The 19,235-nt window shown below is 38.1% G+C and overlaps 1 protein-coding gene across 1 annotated transcript; it reads left to right on the top strand.

Moving 5' to 3' along the window:
* Nucleotides 1–481: 481 nt before the first annotated feature.
* Nucleotides 482–17,999, top strand: EEF1E1 (eukaryotic translation elongation factor 1 epsilon 1). Its single transcript, XM_074146659.1, has 4 exons — nucleotides 482–626; nucleotides 2,552–2,752; nucleotides 10,241–10,336; nucleotides 17,389–17,999. The coding sequence occupies exons 1-4, from the start codon at nucleotides 519–521 to the stop codon at nucleotides 17,527–17,529; spliced, it is 546 nt and encodes a 181-aa protein (XP_074002760.1). The 5' UTR covers nucleotides 482–518; the 3' UTR covers nucleotides 17,530–17,999.
* Nucleotides 18,000–19,235: the final 1,236 nt, after the last annotated feature.

The raw sequence follows: 19,235 nt of genomic DNA, 5'->3' as shown, positions 1-19,235 counted from the left end.
GGGCTGCTCGGGTCGGGCCGTGCAGCGGAGAGGAGCCCGCCAGGTCGATGTTCCCTCCCCTGCCGGGCGGGAGCCGGGAACACCTCAGCCCCGCCCCCGCCGTGCCCGCTCCCCCCGGGGTCGACGGCCCCAGCTCGGTGGCCCCTCAGAGCTCGCCCCGCCCCCGGGCAGAGGCCACTCCCCGGGGGCGGGGTTTTCCCCTCGTGCTCCACCCCCGGCGCGCACATGCGCAAACCACCAGGTGGGCCGGGGATTGGAGGAGCGGTGCCCGCGGCTGAGCATGCGCTCTTAGTGATCCGCAGTTCTTCCCCCCGCCCCCGGGGGGTTGCGAAGTCAAATCCGGCTCAGCGCATGCGGCGTCCCCGCCCAGCGTCTGATTGGCTGGCCGGCTCTATCAGGCCAATAGTAGCGACGGTTCCTTTGGTGGTGGGGTGGTGTCGTTGTCCAATAGGGTTGGTGCTTGTTGTCAGGTGGCGGGTGGAACCGCCTTTCCTTTCCCAGGTGGTCCTCCGCTAAAGATGGCAGCCGCCGCGCGGCAGGGGCCGGGCTGTGAGGAGCTGGCCTTGCTGGAGAAGCTGCTGGGCCTGCCTAAAGGGAACAAGTACGGCGTCCAGGGGGAGCGGAAGGTGAAGGGAGCGAGGAGGGGCTGGGAGCGGGCAGGGGCGGGAGGGTCTTCGCCAACCCCCTTCCCCAACGGCTTCTTACCTTGCCGCTTCCCCTCTCGCCGCCCCGGCTGGGCACTGGCGCGGCCGTTCTCCCCCCCCACTGCCAGTGGGACGGTGGTTGGGGGGGGGGAAGCGGCCCCACTCCTTATTCCGGGCGGGCCGGCCCTGTGTCGGTCTCGGCCGCGCATCCCCGCACGGCCGGCTCTTCCTCTTGAGCAGGGGTTTCATCTTCTCTCCTTCAGTGTCTTTTTTCACAGCCCACCTTCAGGTGTGGCTGTAGGGCCTCGCTACCTGCACGCAGGTTTTGGGAGCTTCTTCCTTCTGTCTGTGGAAGAGTCATTGTTGGTCGTTGAAGGGATGTCGTCCTACCATGTACTTATTCTTACGCTGCTGTCCTGCCTGCGTTTTCCTGGTGCCAGTGCGCTTATATCTGTGCTGGTGTGGTTTAATCATGTGGAAAAGATACGTAGTTAATATCAGAAATGCATCTGTAGTGAAGAACTGTCGTTCTTAAGTATTTTTCTCTTTTAAAGCTGGTGTCTTGACATTTTGAAGTTTGTATGGGAATAATAAGTTCTGTGGTTTTAAGAGGCACCTGAGGCATGAAAAATATAATGTGAGGCTGAGAGTGTTACAAATGTGTGCCTTTACATGAGAAAGACAACAGATAAAAGAAGCTGTACTGTTGCCTTATGGTTTTGTATGTGTTTTTTCTTGACTTTATTTACTGTTTATGGTTAGAGTTCTGAGTAGCAATATATGTATTCTTTGGTTGCAAAAGCTTCCTTAATTATTGAACAACCCAACTGGTGTTTTAATATAAAGCATAAGATTAAAAAATCAAGTAACTATATCTGTCTGTATCTTCTCTGACTGCATGTTCAGTGGAAAAATTAAATAGTAGTCAAAGTCTCTTGGTACAACTACAAAGTTAATATTATGCTTTCAGCTTACATCTTATGTTAATTAAATCTGAACATAGCCAGGCTGCTCTATGTGATCAGGTACATCTGGTTTGTTTTGTTGGTTTTTTTTAAAGAAATACTGTATTTTAATCAGCTTCTCTTCTATCATTTGGTGTTGTAATAGACTGAGTTTTAGTCTGTTGCAGTGAGTTTCAGTTCATTCATTTCATTTCTGACTCTAAGTGGTTCAGATTCCTTTCGCGTGCTCTAACGTAGAATCATAGAATGTTTAGAGTTGGAAGGGACCTTAAAGACCATCTGGTTCCAACCCCCCTGCCATGGGCAGGGACACCTCCCACTAGAGCAGGTTGCTCAAAGCCCCATCCAGCCTGACCTTGAACACTTACAGGTAATGTGGTAATGTCACTGACAAAGACATGATTAAAGCTAGAAGTGTGTTGTGTTGTCCTCCCCTGATACCAGTGAACTACTAATTTCTATCAGCATTTGTCAGTAGAACAGTAAGTATGAATAAGCATTTCAGTAAGTCTGGCTGCTGCGGTCTGCTTGGAGAGAAATCGGATGCTGCTGACTTTACAATTGTAGGTCAAGACTCCTGAATTAGAAACAGAGTTAAAAGTTAGTTAATAGGATTTCTGCTGGTGTTAGGATGAGCAATACTATTTTGTGCTGATATTGGCAGAATTTGATTAATTGGAGCTAAAGGTGTCTTGGTGTGTCCATGTACGTGTGTTAAATACATTTCTTCTGTAAAAACTGAAAATAGACTATCCCAAAGAGTAAAAAAAAAAAACCCCATACACTTTTTTTTTAATGTTACTACCTTTAGTATGAGTAGTTCTAAATTCTAATGTATTGCTTTAAATATCCTTTTGACGGGCTTAAAAAAAAATTGCTATTCTTATGGAGACTAATTTTTGAATTAGTTATTTAGTAATACACTTTTGTTTCCTCTTCTAGGTTCCTGTTCTTCAAACAAACAATGGTCCTGGTCTGACAGGATTAATGACCATAGCTGCCCACCTCGTTAAACAGGCTAAGAAAGACCAACTGCTAGGAAGTACTGCAGAAGAGAAAGCTGTTGTTCAGCAGTGGTTGGAATATAGAGTGACTCGAGTAGATGGAGGCTCTAGTAAAGAAGATAGTAGAATAATTCTGAAGGTAAGGAGTACTTGATTACCTTGCCACTGAAGTTGGGAGTGACTAGACCTTGAATTCTAGTCACAGTAGTAATGAGTGTATAGCAATCAATTACTAAAACTGAGAAAATTCTGAAGATTTGACAGTATCTTTAAGTACTGGCTTTTATTCTGCTTGCTGCTTTTCACTTTTGACAAAAATACCCCAACGATCTGAAACAGGAGGGAAAACAGCTTAAACTGTAAAATATACAAAGCAGAGCTCTTACAGCATTTTATGGCTGTAAACAACCCCGAGTGTTCCAGATAGTTTAGCGTGTTCCATTGTCTAATCTCCTATTAGCCATGTAAGATGCCAGTTTCTTACCATCTTCATAAAACTTCAGCCATTAACAAGTTGTGTTATATTTCAAGATAATGCTGCTCTGATTGTTTTAAGAGCTATTCTTACTGATTTGGTAATTATGGAATAAAGGCCATACTTGATGTTGCAGTAATTGGTATTGACACCAAAAGGAGTTACTGGACAGAATTGTGCATTAAAACTGAGATCATAAAGGAACTTCTGCAAAACTGCCCTTCATATTGAGGTCCTTTGTGTGGAGGCTTTGGTCTACTGTATTAAACTTTCCTTGTAGTCTGAAGCTTATTTCCTCTTAAACAGGTGGAAGCAGAAAAGAGAATCTCAAGGGTCACCCTGTTATTTGAGCAGCCAGATGGCAGGGAGCAGATAGCAAAATTTACTGTTTTCCTTCTTACTCCTTGTGACTGGTAATTAGTATTTTTGCAGTCTTGTGGGAACAGAGCTGGAAGAGAAAATTTGCTTTACACTGTTAAGGGCTCTATTTACTAAGTGTGTATGAAACAGCAGTGAAATTCAATTAATTTTTAAAGTGTTTCTTTTTTCTAGTTTTAAAAGTATGTTTTAGATGGAAGGTACGCCATGCTCAGTGCTACTAGTCAGTCTGGGTTTAGAAATACCTTGCAGCTCACAAAGCTATTAGGAAGGTTGACTTTACTTGAGGCTAGCAGAGGCTTAATTAATACTTCTGACTTTTAAGTGTAGCGAATCTGAGTCAACTAGAACTGTTGCAGAAACCAAAGATAAATTGAAGCAGTGTTGAGAAGTTAACAGATTGTGTTACTTAAAATCAAGGAACATCTTAAGTGGTGCAAAGCAAAACCTTGTTAGTAAGCTGTTGTCCTTTTGAAACTGACAGCCTCCTTCATCTTGAGAACTTAGAATATCAGTCCTGTTTTAGAAAGATCAACTTGGTGAAAGCCCTGAAGAATCATTTCTCTCACTTACAACCCAGATAATCTGAATTATCTTGATCTCATTGTATCTGTGGGATATCTTGCATTGGTTAAACATGAGTTTGTTTACACTGCTTCTCTTTTTGTAACATCTGTGGTCTTACTTTCTACATGCAAGTGTTATCAAACCTTTACAGTCATGGTTATTCTACAGATACCGCATGAGAACTGTCTACGCTTTTGGGATTTTCAGAACTTGACTGAAGGAGGCATTGACTAATCAGGGTTTAACTTCAGGTTTAGCTGGACTTCAGAGAGGTGGTATGACTAGGTGACCCTCAGAGGTCCCTGTTGTCTAATTTAAAAAAAAAAACTACCCCTTATGACAAGTGTTATATCACTTCAGTCATTTTTCAAACAACCTTGTGGTGCCTTTTGTTACCTCCCAAACTGTGAGAGGACCATATGAGAATAAATAACTTTTTTTTTACCTTTCTTGCCCTTCTATCACATAAAAACCAAAAGCAAGTTTTCTGTCTTGTTAAAACAAAATCCATCTGCTCTGGATGGCTTAAGTGATGATACCTGCTTTGTCAGCACACACACACGAGTATTTGCAGATCTGCATTCGAGTATTAAAACCAGACACAGAGATACGATGGCTTCATGCCGAAGCTGGTGTCTCTTTTCAGTTTTAGCCTTAGCAACACCGGCAGTGTAGAAAAGACAATACACTGAAATTCAAATATGTAGATAAATCAAGTGCTTCCAAGTAAAGCAAAATTTCCTTGCTAAGAAACTGTCACTTGCAGGAGAATCTCTGTCTTTAAGTATATTCTAATAGCTATTGCCACTTTAAACTTTTCCTATGGATTTTTTTTTTCTTAGCAGATGTTGAATACCCAGAATTTATTTTGACACAGGGCTGCTGTGGAATTGTTCCAGCACTAATAATTTCATAGTATAGCAATTAAGATTTTTTTAATTTGTTCTCTTGCCACCATGATTAATCAGAAAAAGAGGCAGCCTACCATTAAAGTATACTATGCCAAAAGGGAGTACAAGTGAAAAAAAGCAAAACTAAAATAGGGAGGCGAGTCTGAGGTTGTAGTTTTACAACGTGTCTGGAATACACAATGGCAGTCTTGGGACAGTTGCAGCCTAGAGCGACAATTTGTAATAAGCTGTGCCAAAAACAGTTCAGTTACTTCTGCTGTAAACTTTAGGCTGCATCTATTTAACCCTTAATTGAGGTAGTGTGGTTTTGAAAAATGTCGGTAAATAACTGGTTTAACATTTGTTAACTTGAACAGGAAGGGTTTTCTGTTGGCCTTAGGAAAATACGTTCTTCAATTGTTCTTATTGACGTGTTGACTAAAGCTGTTACTTGGCATGGAAAACAACCATGAAGTAGTCACACCACCTCAACAGGGTTTTTATGTTCATTCAGAGCAAATGCCATGCTGTTCAGAACTGGCCAATGAAAGTGCTCTGGAATTTTGTTTAACTTTTTATTTGTGCTCCTGTACTGGACAAAATAAATAGGAGCAATACCCCTCAACTGTTCTTCAGCAGATATGTAGGAATGATGATTGTCAATAGTGGTGGTAACATAATATCCAGTGCATTATGTTAACTTTTTTTTCCACGGGGTGAATGCTTTTCTTTGGTTCTTTGATATTTGGTTAGTGGAAAATTAAGCTGCACAGGGAAAAAAAAATCTGAAAATGACTGAGTTGTTGATAATTAGTAGTTTTTCTACTCTTCTGGAAAGGAACTGAGAACTGTTGTGAAACGTTTGTGCCACTAAATGTCTATTTACGTGTTAATGAATTCTGTTCAGGAGATTTGAATTTTTACTTTGTCATTTTTAGATATCTAAAACTTGAGAGTTCTTTCCCCTCCCCCCATCTTCAGAGGCGTATTCTAAATAACTGTGAGTTTGTACTTGAATTCATAGAAGAGCTTCCACAGATATGTGGAAATCTCTAATCTCTGAAAGATAAATACAACCAAGAATTTTTGTGTACTACTTTCAGTGTCTAATACCAAAAATGTTCCATGACTTCAGCTAGTTTTATGCGAATTTCCTGTGCTGTCTGGCTGTAATCATGAAATCCAATTTGAAAGCTAAATAAAAGAGCTTCATTTCCTATTTAATGTGCTTGTTTGAAAAATTACTGTTCCACAGATATGTGGGCAGGTTAATCCGTACTCTGTCCTTATCATTAATTCACAGTTCGTGTAAACTATTTCTTGACAAGACTTTTGAATGGGTTGCCTACCCACTTTGACAAGCTTGTCCAGCAAGCATTTTTTTAAGCTTCAACTTTGTGTTTACTTCTCTCCCTTTTCTTTTAGCACCGGGATATTTTTGTGCACTTACAGGTGTAAAGGCTTGAATTTTCATTATTTGTGCAAGGTTTGTTGATTATTTTTCTTCTGCCTTCTACAGGAAACTCAGCATGTTGAATATAATATTCATCCAGACCAGATTTTGTTCATAGTTTGCCAGTTAGACAGAAACATCTTGCATTAGAATTAAATATATGGCTTTGCCCTAACATTGGAATTCTGCTTTTCTTGGATATGGCTGCAGAATCCTTTTCTTGGGTTCTGCATTGTCAGAGGCTTGCCTGGGGCATTTGAGAGTGCTCAGCTCTTGTCTTTGCATGGTGTAGTATAAAGGCATTTAGGGCATAAATGACCTTGAGAATATTGCTGACTGAAAGGATGTGCTTCTCTAAGGGAAGTGCATACACCAGCGTTGTGGTGTTGTGGACAAAATAAGCAAAACAAAATCAGTGTAGGATTAGATCCTTAGTGAGCTACTGGGTCCTTGTAAGAAGCAAGTGTTACTTATCCAAGCTGCTGTCTCAACTTGTGGTGACTGGAAGGGATTCAATCACCTTAATGGATGAATTGGATTACAGGCAATTAGATGGTATACTTAAAAGATAGTTAAGTGACACTCTGGGGTAGCCAGAAGTGTGCCATGGACAGGATGTGTTGAGCTGTCGGTCTAGATATGAGCTGTAAATTGGATTTTTTTTCCATAGAGCAAGCAAATGGAAATCCATTGGTTAGTCCGTCAATAATGCAACATCTTTCTGTTGCTTTTCCCCCATCATACCCAAAAATGGAATTTGAATTGCTTCAGTTGTTCAATGCATATTAGTGCCTTAAATACCTGTCTGAAGTTTGAGAAAGTCTTGACTATATGAACTTATTATTCCAATCCCTCAGGAAACCCTATTTCAGTCATTTGATATTGGGATTATATATATGTAATCAATTTAAGCAGTGATATTCAGTACATGAAAGACAATGATACAAACTCCAGCTAATAGACCTGAATTTCCTGGATGTAATAGAAATTTGAATACAGTTTTGTATTCGCATTTTCATTAATCTTTCCAGGACAGGAACACTACTTCAGTTTAATACCGTGTTCACTTAAAGCTCGACTTTCAGGAATGTTAACACAGTTGGCTACTACCCAATAATGTAATCATTTGTGGGAAGCATAACCCATGAGGCAAGATTAACTAAATGTGCCTAGTGCACATGGAAAAAAAAAAAAAAGTACTGTGGTATTTCTGAATTAGCTTGACTTACAGAATGAAATCGGAATATCTGTCTCTTTTATGGGAGGAAAGTACATGTTCAAAAACAGAATTTGTAAACTAATGCTAATTCATCCAAGACTATACCAACTAAACCATTTTTGTCAAATTCCATTTGCTCAGTTAACTGACTTTGTAAAATCTGATGAACCAGAATAAATAACTGTTCACGCTGTAATGGCTTACCTTGCCTTTAAAGTTTCAAGATATTTTTTTTTATAGATGAATATTTTGAGTATACGTGCACAGTATATGAACCCATCTTTGTATGATATTAACTCATCCTGAACAACTGGGCAAACAATATTTTTGTGTAGAAACAAGCCTACCTCTTGAAGATGTATAAAACTAAGAATTAGCATGCCGTAACTTCTTTGATACAGAAATCCAAAATTTTGAGCAGGGAAATAATTGTGTTGATTGTACCTTCAGAGATCATGAGCTTTTTACTTTACAAAATCCTGCTTCCATAGCCTAGCCCAAGAAGGAAGGGGATGGGAGAGGGAGGGTTATAATTTCAGTGGCATTACTACTTATTATAATGCATGTTGAATTTCTGGTTAATCAAAATGAAAAATGCTGGTCAGAGAATCTGCGTCAGAATAGCTGAATTTATAATTATTTTTTTTTCTAGTAAACAGGTCTCTAGATATTTATTTTCTTAATTCCTGCAAGCTTTTTCTTTGTAACGTTGCATTTGCCTTTGTGTTGTGTGTATAAAATTCCACAGAACTGTAGTTACATGTTTAAAGTAATTTGAGAGTTAACTAACATGAACAAAGCAGTAAACCAGTCTTAAAAGAAAAAAAAGCTACATAGCCAGGGGCAGATGACCTTCCAGAATTTTAACTATGCAGAGGTTAATATTTTTCCCGATTTGTTCTAATAAAAGAAATCAAAGCAGACATAAGGATGTTTAAATATTATGGAAGTACAGGAGTCCTGTCATGAAGAGGTTTTCAAAGAACCAGTAAGGTGGCATAATGGAGTCAAACTCGTCAAATTCAAATGCTAGGTCAGATGTCTTAGAGTCTCAGCATTTTAGTTTAGTGTTTAGGGGTGGGTTTTTCACATGTGCACTGTAGGATATCTCAATATCAGTAAAATTATAGAACCACAAAAACTGCAATATGCTCAAGGCTAAATGTAGTTCTTAAATTGTTCACTAGTGATTAGCACCTTGTCCTTGCCCCAGACTTCTTGAACATCTTGTAATTGAGACTGAAAAATTATTTTAGGGACGTTTTGAAAAATGCTAGTTATGTTTAATCTGCTTGCCTCTGTTTCCAGAGGTGGGCAGGAGGCAGCTGAAGAAAAACTGGCAAGGAGATCTTTGAGGAAAAAGGACTGCATTTACTACAAATCTTTTTTCAACCAGCAGAGGAATACTAATAGGGAGAGTTTCCAAATCCAAGGAAAGCTGGGAAACTTTTCTACACTTTTGAAAAGAATATTATAAAATTAAAACTTGCTTATTCTGGGATCGCAGTTAAATAGATAATTTTGTTTGCTGTTACATTTCCTTCTTTAGAGGGAAGTAGGGAGCAGAAAGGTGCTTGAATTGGATGAGAAGTAGGCAAGATGTGGAGAAAAGAAAGGACAGGTTAAAAGGCAGACTTGATGTGTGATGCCTCTGTTCTCAGGAGTGACAGACTCATCATTACTCAGGTGTGTCAGCCTACTGTTTTCTGGCAGGGAATGACTGTGTACAAAAAGCCATGAAAAAGAGTCTTTAGTAATACAGATTGGAAATATTTATTCACTGAACCTAAATGGAAGCCTTCTGCTACCCACCCTTATAGCCTCTGATAAGGAATTGTTGAGAGGTGATCCTAAAATGCTGAAGCAGTGCTCTCTTCATATGGACTTAGCAACTGAATTGACAGTATCAGTCACTAAGAATTGCTTGCAGTGATTTCATTGTTAAGGTGTCAAATGATACCAGCATTGAGCTTGAAACATGTTGTCTCCCACCCCACTATCCTTTTGTGTTTCCCTGGTTCTTACACATTTGCAGTTCCAGAACCTTGCTGACCAGCTGTATTGAGTGAGTCCCGGAGGGCAGGAGAAGCTGCTGCTGGAAGAGCGATATGCTCTCCTGTCATCATGGGACTGCATTTTCCACTTACCAAATGTTAAACATGTAACAGCAGTGCTTCTGAGTCATATGCACTAATAAAAAAAAAATTACACAATTCTGCATTTTGACTTCGAGTAATTTGAAGCAAAGAAAAGAGATTTGAAAGTATTTCTGTGGAGTCAGCTTAATATGTAAAATAAATCACACTTGCATTTACAAAAATTTGAGAGGATGTAAGTGGGAGAATTATGAAAAATTATGTGCCAGCAGCAAGCTGGCTAGCACTTTATTTAGAGACCAACATTTACATTTTAGTGAATTCTCGCTGTCAAAGAATGATGCTATTTTAGTTTATTATCCTGAAACTTCTTAGAACTTTTTTCCTCTTTTATTGTTTTTCTACTTTGCTGAGTTGGGATAAATTAAAACTCGCTTTTATTTTGTATGCATGGTCTCCAGAGGAAGTTTTCTATTTTTAACAATTAACTTAATATTTTGTCTTACAAAGTCAATACTACAGCGGTATAATGACTTTTTTCCTTTTTAGGATCTTAACATACACCTTGAAGATAAAGTCTACCTTGCAGGAAACATTTTTACCTTAGCAGACATTTTGATGTACTATGGATTGCATCATATCATGGTAAGTGTTATTTGCATTATTTTTATACATACAACTGTCATAATTGTTTATCTAAGGGGCAGTTTATTGTTTTAGAAATTGATGTACTGAGTTGATCAGTGACAATTACAGAACAAAAATGGAGAGATTTCTTGTAAGAACTTCAAATAAAACTTTAAGTTGTTCATTTTTCACTTTTTTAATATTTAGCTATGCATCTGTCAAAAGAAGTGTATTATTTGTAGTGTCCAGAATGCTTTAGCTTCCTCTATGTAATGTAGCAAGGACGGTGCCTACCCCTGTGTTACTGGGTATGAGGACTCGTATCTGTTCAAATCTGAAACATGACTGCTTACAGAACTACATGGGGAAAGGGAAAAATGACACTGAAAGGACATATCGGAACTGAAAGCACTAACCTTGTTAGTATTGGAGAAACGCTACTGGTGCTATGAAAGGTGCAGGTAAATTAAGTTCCTGAAGGATGAATACATGTAAGTGTGTCACCTGTAACAAAACGTCATTTGTGTTTCAAGACTTGATAACATACAGAATATGAAAATAATATGGGGAGCTGGTGCTTAGGAGAGGGGGGAAAAAAAAAACCACAAATTTTGTACTGAGTGGAGAAGATGTTGAGATTCTCTGTAGTGAGCTCAGGGTTTGCTATGAAGTGCTTATAAATCATTGCACCTCAGTTCTGAACCCCAAGAGGTAATTTAAAGATGAAGCAGTTGAAATTATTTGTATTTTGGTGGCTGGAATGTGATTATAAATGAGGCATCCTTCTCTGGAGTGGGTACTACTAAACAAGCCAAAGTACATATACAAAAAAGGTCTGCTAAATTCTTGGTAGAAGATAAAATCAGTCAATTTTACATTAGAAAATTAGCCGGGGCTGGGGGGGGAGGGTAAGCACAAAAAGATGCCTCTGACAAATGCCTCTGTGTCTGAGAATTGGTGACTCTAATCAAGTGGGTGAATGGGTACTTTATATTAAAAGCAGGGCTTTGGAAGAAGAGTGCAAGAATGCTGTGCTTCAAAAGGGAGGCTGATGTGGGGGGAGGAAAGATCTAGTAATGAAATACACATATCTATGTTTCTTCTCATTTTTGGTAGTATCTTGACTGTCCAGGAGTAAGTTCAAATGAGAGAGCGTCAAGCAGAGGAGAGGGAAGGGAAGCTTCATTTCAGAAGATTTTTGAAAACATGTTAAAGTCACTTAGAAGTAATTCTGTTAAATCGTATTTGCCTTGTAAAATATCTTTAGTGGGATAGATGTGTTAAGTAGAGTGTCAGAGTGGATTACCTTTCACATATGATGTTTAGACATAGAAAAAACGTTTAAGTACTTCCTAAAAATATGACTGTTTTTTTTTTTTAACTTAGGCAGGGGAAAATCAAGCATATTTTAAATTTAGAGTTTGCTCTAGAGTAGACCACCTAATCAAGGAGAAAAGATACAAGTTATTGCTTTGGGAAATAGAACAGATGGTAAAAACAAATGACTTGGTGCTCCTGGGTGCCTGCAACCATCCAGACACTACTTGGGACAAGTTTATAGTACAGCATCTGCTGCTGAAATGTTTGCTTTCATGGAAGATCACTTTCTGAATCGGAAAGGTATAAAGGGCAAACAATGCGGTGGTTATCCTAAATAAAGAGGAAAATCTAGAAGCTGCTACCTAGGAATTACATGTATTTTGAAGGTTTCAGAGTTGATTAGTATTAGTACTTAACTATACATGTAAGGTCTTGAACTGTAGAATCCTGTGAATTTCTCTATTATTATTTTTATTTTTCCTGTAATGAGAAGAGAGTATGTCCAGAGCTGCTTCTCTCCTCTAAGCTTCGAGAGGGGCTGCTGTATCTCTTAGCGTGATGTGGTCCAGGGAAGCAGTTTGTCATATCCACCACTATTTCAGCTAAGCCTTTTGCAAAATACCAATAAATGTTTCCTATAATCCTTCAAGAGAGGAGGAAGAAATGGGAGGCACAGGGGGGAGACCCACAGTTCTTGCTGTCCATCAAGCTGTCTAGAAAATTGATCTGACAATGTTACTGATACGGTAATCCTGCTGATTTTAGGATTAATCTGTCTGCTTTTCATAGACTACCAAATATGCGCTAATGCAAACATTAGTAACAGAATTCTGTAAATACTAGTGACATACCATGATTGTCCTGAATGAGCCAAGTATTATTAAAACCTTAAAAACCTTGTGATGCACACTTCATTGGAAAGGTTCTTGAGGCCACCCAATCCTATTGCTTACTACTTCACCTGTGGTTTCACTTTCCTTTCTTACTGTTTCTGTATATAGATCATACATCTTCGTATTCCTCCCCTCCTCCCACCTTCATTTTTGCCCTTCTCATTATCCCAGGTGGGTTCTGGAACCTGATTCTTCAGTGTCCAGGCTTGTCCATTTGAAGTGAAATATTCCGCTTGTCTACTGAAGAGCAGCAGCTATTAATTTTCCAGTTGTATGCCTTTTTTCATTCTTCCTATCCTTTCTAGTTCTTAATAAGCACAATAGTACTATGTGCTTAAAAAATTCATATCATGGGAAAGGAATTAATATTTTAATGAGTGAGAGTCAGATTAACAGATAACGTTTTAAGCTTCTTGTGGACTGAGTCTATTTTGAGTCTATTAATTAGAAATATACACTTACAATAAGGCAGGAACTAAATTGTATGCATTGGTGTTCTGCATCATAACATAGGTCACAAACACCCCAAAAGTATAATGCTTGATACTGTCTAAATGAGCTTTTTCAGTCAATGTGATTTACGTTGTCGTATGTAATTCCATGTATCTACTATAAATCAAGTTGTCTTCAGACACTTCGCTTACATAAATATGTGGATAAATATAATGAACAATGAAGTTCTACGAGGTTAAAGCATAGATTGCAGAGGAAACACAGATTTGGAAGCATTGCTTGAGGATAGCTCAGGCAATCAGTAAGCATTAAATTCCCCCTGTGGTAATGAAATTGTTTTCATATTATTTTTTATTTAAAACAATAAAAAAGTTTCCCTATGTTTTTATTCTGAAGTATTTTCAAACAGCACAAGTCCAGTTGAATTTAAGAGAAATAATCAATACAAAGGTTGATCTGTTTTTATACTTGAAAAATTTTGTCAGAACCAAAGAAGGAATCTCAAATCTATATGTCTGACTTGGAAATTTCTTTAATAAGGTCTAGAAAATAACTTATGGGTGAAATTTGTATCTGCAAATGGAAGAAGCCTCAGTCAAAATTTCAGGGTCAAATCAAGTACAAAACTAAGTTGTTCTCCTCGGGTCAGAACTACTAATACTGAACTATAATGATACTGCAGTAGTAGTTTTTTCCATAATAAACATTTCCTGTAATAAACAGATTGTGATGAACTTTTATTAATATTCACTGATACTGCTTATCTTAGTCCTGGGATAACAGATTTTCCTTCTAAAAAATAATGCTAAAAATGGCACTTAAAGTCGATTACAAAAAACAGTCTTGCCTTAAAGAAAAGGTTTAATTTTAAACACGTTTCTTTAACACCATAGAACTAGTCAAAAATATGTGAAATTACATGTATTTCATTAAATACACCATTTAACTGGTTTTGGTTTCTCTTTCCCTCATATCTAAAGGCTAACTTTAAAAAATGAGGTAATATCTTATCCTTTTCTTGATGCTGAAGAACTTCAGATGTAGGCAGGTGGTTTTAAGACTTTGCATGCGGGGTGTGGGAATGGGAATTTGTGCCTGCATCCCTGATGCTACTGAAAGAAAGTATAATTAAAGCTTGTGTATTTATAGCCCTTCTAGAAACTCTTCCAGTTGGGTTGTACGATGACCACCTTGGTTACCCTATGTGAGCTTTATAGTGGAAGAATAAGACTTTTTTTTTTTTCCATGACATAAAAAAAAAAAAGCTTGTCAAATTGAGTGTCTGCTTCTTTGCTATTAAAATAATTGCTTTAATAGCAAATAATTATTTTAACAGCAGAACAGCAGCCTTTCTTAACTTGGGGGAATTATCTAATTTAATGAGGAAGAACAAAAAATACCCATCTAACAAAATGTTGTAAAAAAATGCCATGGAAGTGATCTCTAAACAATTAACCTAAGAGTTATGTTCCGAGTAAAAACTAGAGCATGCCACAAAGTGCTTTTTAATATATTTCACTGATAGAGTACATTATGTAAATAAGTAAAAATATCTTGCTTGTTGTGCCTGGAGTACAAAAAGGGTTTTGTTATTAGAGTAGCTGTTTGGTTTGCCCTTCAGATGTTTTTTCACTACACTAACAGAATGGAGGAGGACTAGTTTTTCCAGGCTTCTATTTTTTATTTACATCAGAGAAATGTGAAGATTGAGAATTACCAGTATGAAATTAGGAGGTAATACTGTATATGCTGCAAAATCTGAAGGTTAGTTCAGCATTTTCATAACCAAGTGGTTACCCATTAAAAACTTTGAAAAAGGGTATTGTAATTGTAACTTTTAAGTGTACAACACTTGGAACTTACAGTATTTTTGGTATCTGCTCATACTTAAATACTTTGGTACTTTCCGTAATTTAGATGGCCTTGAAGTACACATGTTGCTCTTTTTATGCTCTGTGTTGCTTTGTAAATGGTTCTACAGCTTCCCACTACCACTAATTATAGCAAACTGCAGGTGATCAAAAGCATCTTCCCCTAAATGCTACTGCATAGGGGTTTTTTGTCTTGAATTTTCTGTAGCTGCAGAAGCTTGGGCAATTTGTGAAATACCCATTGTTACATTTTAATAGCATCCACTTCTTGTTTGTAATGCTTTTAAAAATTCTGGAGTTTTTGGCCTTATCAGTGTTACTCTCTTCCACTTGGCTGATGCTGATTAATTCTCTTATGTTCCTAGCTCAGCAAAAATAATATATGGCTGTGTTTTAACTGATTTGTGCACTTCTGTACAGCTGTAGGGATATTGTTTACATTTCCATGCCAGCAGCAAGAAAAGCAGATTTTCTCATACTGCCTGAACCGTGGTTCATAACAGTTCAAGACTGCAGAAGTTTCTGCGGAAGTACGTGTGCAGTGCTGTGCTGGTATTCTGTGTGCTGCGGAAAGAAGAGCTGCTTGGGTTTGGGCAGCAGCTGCAAGACCCCTGCTTTTTTTCGTTGTTGCCGCAGTAACTGTGCCCTTAACCTTCTGTTAGAGCTTTAATGCTATTGATTTAGAATTTCTTTCTGCAATTCCTGGAAATTTTTCTTCCTTGGTATTTTCCAGTGGTTCCTCTTCTACTATAAATCCTTATTTTCTTACTACCTCTGCATGTTTAAAGCTTTCCAGTTCTAAGCCAAGTGCTGACCAGTGTGAGAGAATAGGAAGGAGAAGCAGCAAATGTTACAGGCAACGCTTGAAATAGAGGGGGCTGGTGTGTCATGAGGTGAAATTTAACATGAGACATAGTTTAGAACACCAGCTTTTCACTTGTACAGCTGAGTAAATGAGTATGTATAGCTCTTCCTGTGATTTAAAGTTTGCTGGAACATACTTGTTTCCAGCTGTCCTGTGCCCAAGATCAAATTTGCAATAAACCTGCATTATCCATGAAATCTGGTGTTTGTAGAACAATGCATAAGGAATATGCCATCTGTTCAGCTTTTGAGGAGGGGATTAACCTTGAGTAGCTTTAGAAGTCCAAACATGAAAAATACTAGGCATGTCTAGCTAGTGATTTGTCTGTTAAAACTCCTCTACAGGTGTGCCCTTTTTCACTGACTGCAGGTGTTGTCAAGGTGACTAAATTCAGCTTGATGGCTAACTTAGCTAACTGAAAGTGAAGTGAGGTGAATCCTGCACTGATTGGTTTAAGTATTGGTGAGATAAGGTAGGGATTTTGTTCCTGCTGCAGGTTTTGTAGTCTGTTTTGAGGACTACCCCATTTGTAATTCAGTTGTGGTAGGTTAATGTGAGGAAACAGATTGTCTAAACTGATAAGCTGACTTCATACCAGAGAAATGAGGAGACCTAGAATCACTAATCAAGGAACTGTAATACATGATACAGGATGGAAATAGTTCGTCTACAGCTGGATTGAAAGACGCTGAAGTAATAAAAGACTTTGTAGTGAAGCTTTGAGGATGTTGCTGACTTGAACTTAGAAGAAATGGAAAAGGTGTAGTTAAGATCTATAACTGTAGATTACTTACCCGAACCAGTCCTCTGATAAAAGTAAAGGTAGGCTTGAAGTTGGTCATTAATCTTAGCCACAATTCCTGTGATAAGGAGCTGTTGCAACAGCTACATGGAGTTGGAGGCTTTTTCCTGACTGAGTGTGCAGCTGTCTAGATCTGGGTCAAACCAGGCAAGGGACTATGCTGTTGACTTGAGAATTCAAGTGAACAACAGGACCTCAAACTGTAGAAGCGATAGTATTTTAAATGCATTTATGAAGTATGGACAGGTTTTCCGTTTCTCTTACTGTAGTAATTTGAATCATGCCATTGCTATGTTAATAACGTGAGCTAGCACATCCGAACAGTTAAGCCATACTGTTTCTTAGTAACTATTGTATGACTATTGCTCAAAATGGAGAAGAACTTTCAATTTTTCTATCTGGTCTGAAATTGCCTGGAAAATAATTTATTCCTGTACTTACAGTACACCTTGAAATCCAAAGTAGTCCCTTTGGGAGGCAAGACCACCTGCTAGATGAACATGGAAGGCTTGTGCATGTCATAGAACTCCTCTTCCCTGCACCCCCCCAGGGCTGTATGCTAATCCCATGAACAGATAGATGCATTCAATTCAAGCAAGCCCTTTTTCCCACCCTGCCTATCATACAAATGTTTGTTCCACCCTCCAGGTCTGCTCATTCTAGTAAATTAAAAGTAAATACCTATTTTGGGCTGTGAATTTTAACACGTGAAATTAAGGTGGAATACTGCTGGACTGTAACAACTTTTTATGGGTGTTGAAATCAGCTGCAAAACTATCCACTTTTATTTTACCTCACCACATGTTATGATACTAATGATTGCAGTGACTTGTGTTATCAGTGCCTTGTATTTCTTCTCCATGCAGGTGGACCTCACAGTGCAAGAAAAGGAGAAATACCTTAATGTGTCTCGTTGGTTCAACCACATTCAGCATTATCCAGGTGTTCGACAACATCTGTCTAAAGTCATCTTTCTGAAGAACAGATTATACACTAATGCTCATTAAGGAAAACCTTCATGTCACGTTGGAAGGGTGTTTGGAAGTTCAGAAGTTGTACTACCCAAAACCACTACCTTGCAAGTCCTGGTTTGTAACCTTCTGTATGTGAACCAAAACTGCTGATGCCTGAAATAATACAATTGCATTGAATTGCTGCTGTTCATTCAAGAATTTGAACTAGTTAAAGAATTGTGTCATGTATCTGATTAAATGCAACAGTGGTAGAAATATGGAAATTGAGTTTTAATTCACTATTTTTAAAAAATGAAAAGTTCCTTCAATTATTCACTCCTTTTGCTATTTATTGAATTTTTACATATGTCCCGCTTTCTTTTCATTTTATTTTCCATGGATGTTTACACTAGTTTTGTAAAAAGTTCAGAGCTATATTGTGTGCCAAGGATGTGAAAAAGGGAACACGCAAATGTTACAAAGTATTTATGTGACTGAATAAATTATTTTAAAACTGTAGTCTTAATTTGGCTGTGAAACTTTCTAGTTTTTCTTCCATAAAGAAAATGAAGCTTTAAAAGGTTAGTTCACTTAATACTTCATTTTGTGGTATATGGACTTTTATTTTGATTCTAGAAGCATTTACTTTCAAACTGGGTAACAAAACTGGCCTTTCTCAAGATCTTGCGTATCTCTCACTTCATGTGGTATTTCCACACAAGTGCAAATGCAAGTTTCCAAGATCCTTCAAAAACAAACCAAAAAAAAGCCCCAAACCTTCAACTTAAGATAACAATGAGCTTTGTCAAGTTCGTTCTCAATGTTTTAAAGCTTGTTCTAAAACCAAAGACACTACTGTTCAATCAGTCGTTTCACTTTAGAACATGGTCCCTCCATTTTTATTTTTAACAGATTTAAAAGTTCAAACATAATGCCCTCAGGTTACATCTGAATTGGGTAATTACCTTCTGCACAATTCAGCTAACATTTCCTTTAAAACGCTGAAAGAAATACAAAAATATTTTGATACTTTAATAGATAAACTTCTATGTTGGTTACTATGGCAGGGTTCAGCAAACAACTTCTCAGTTGTATGTTCTTTGGTCTTAACTTGTGTGCTGCTTTAGGAGCCTCCCAGCCAGTAAGGTAGATATAAAGACATCTTAGATAGCTGTTTGAACGTTCTCAATGTTACAAGGCCTTAAGAAAAAGGTAGGTAAATAAGAGATGAGGTAATTAAAATATATCCTAACATATAAAAGGGCAGAAGAAAATTGTGTGAGTAAGCTTAACTTGGAGGATTCCAGGCTCTCTAATAGGTGTTTTCTGTATCCACATCATTTCTTTATAGAGTTTACAGGCACACAGTTACTTTTAGGAATGTGTTGTATTGTTAAAAATGAAAAGAAAAAAAAATACATATATGTAAAATATATATATCGTTTTCCAAGGGGATTAATTCTCTGCTTCTACCATTTCTCCTGTTAGTTGCTCTTGTTCCTTGCTGTTTAGAAGCTGACCTTGTGTACTTAATTATCAAGGTCTCACTGAAATCTTGAGATCTGTTCAAGAATTGTGGAGTGGTCTTTAGTGCAAATGTACATTAGAAACTTCATACTCTGAACTCTTCATATTTGACTACAGGAGGGAGTTTTTACTGCTGGTACTTGCACTTTTACTCCCAATTTATTCAAACAGTTCCTGCCTAGTAGTATGTATATAAGAGAGTTTGCTTTTTTTTCTCACTTATGGCTGGGAGC

Source organism: Numenius arquata, chromosome 4 (assembly GCF_964106895.1).
Source record: "Numenius arquata chromosome 4, bNumArq3.hap1.1, whole genome shotgun sequence".
NCBI classification, from domain to species: domain Eukaryota; kingdom Metazoa; phylum Chordata; class Aves; order Charadriiformes; family Scolopacidae; genus Numenius; species Numenius arquata.
This window is presented reverse-complemented; position numbering and strand designations above follow the sequence as displayed.

Coding starts and splice junctions, on each gene's coding strand:
- EEF1E1 (XM_074146659.1), top strand. CDS start 519: ATGGCAGCCGCCGCGCGGCAGGGGCCGGGCTGTGAGGAGCTGGCCTTG. Junction 627..2,551: donor GCGTCCAGGGGGAGCGGAAG/GTGAAGGGAGCG, acceptor TTCCTCTTCTAG/GTTCCTGTTCTTCAAACAAA. Junction 10,337..17,388: donor ATGGATTGCATCATATCATG/GTAAGTGTTATT, acceptor TTCTCCATGCAG/GTGGACCTCACAGTGCAAGA.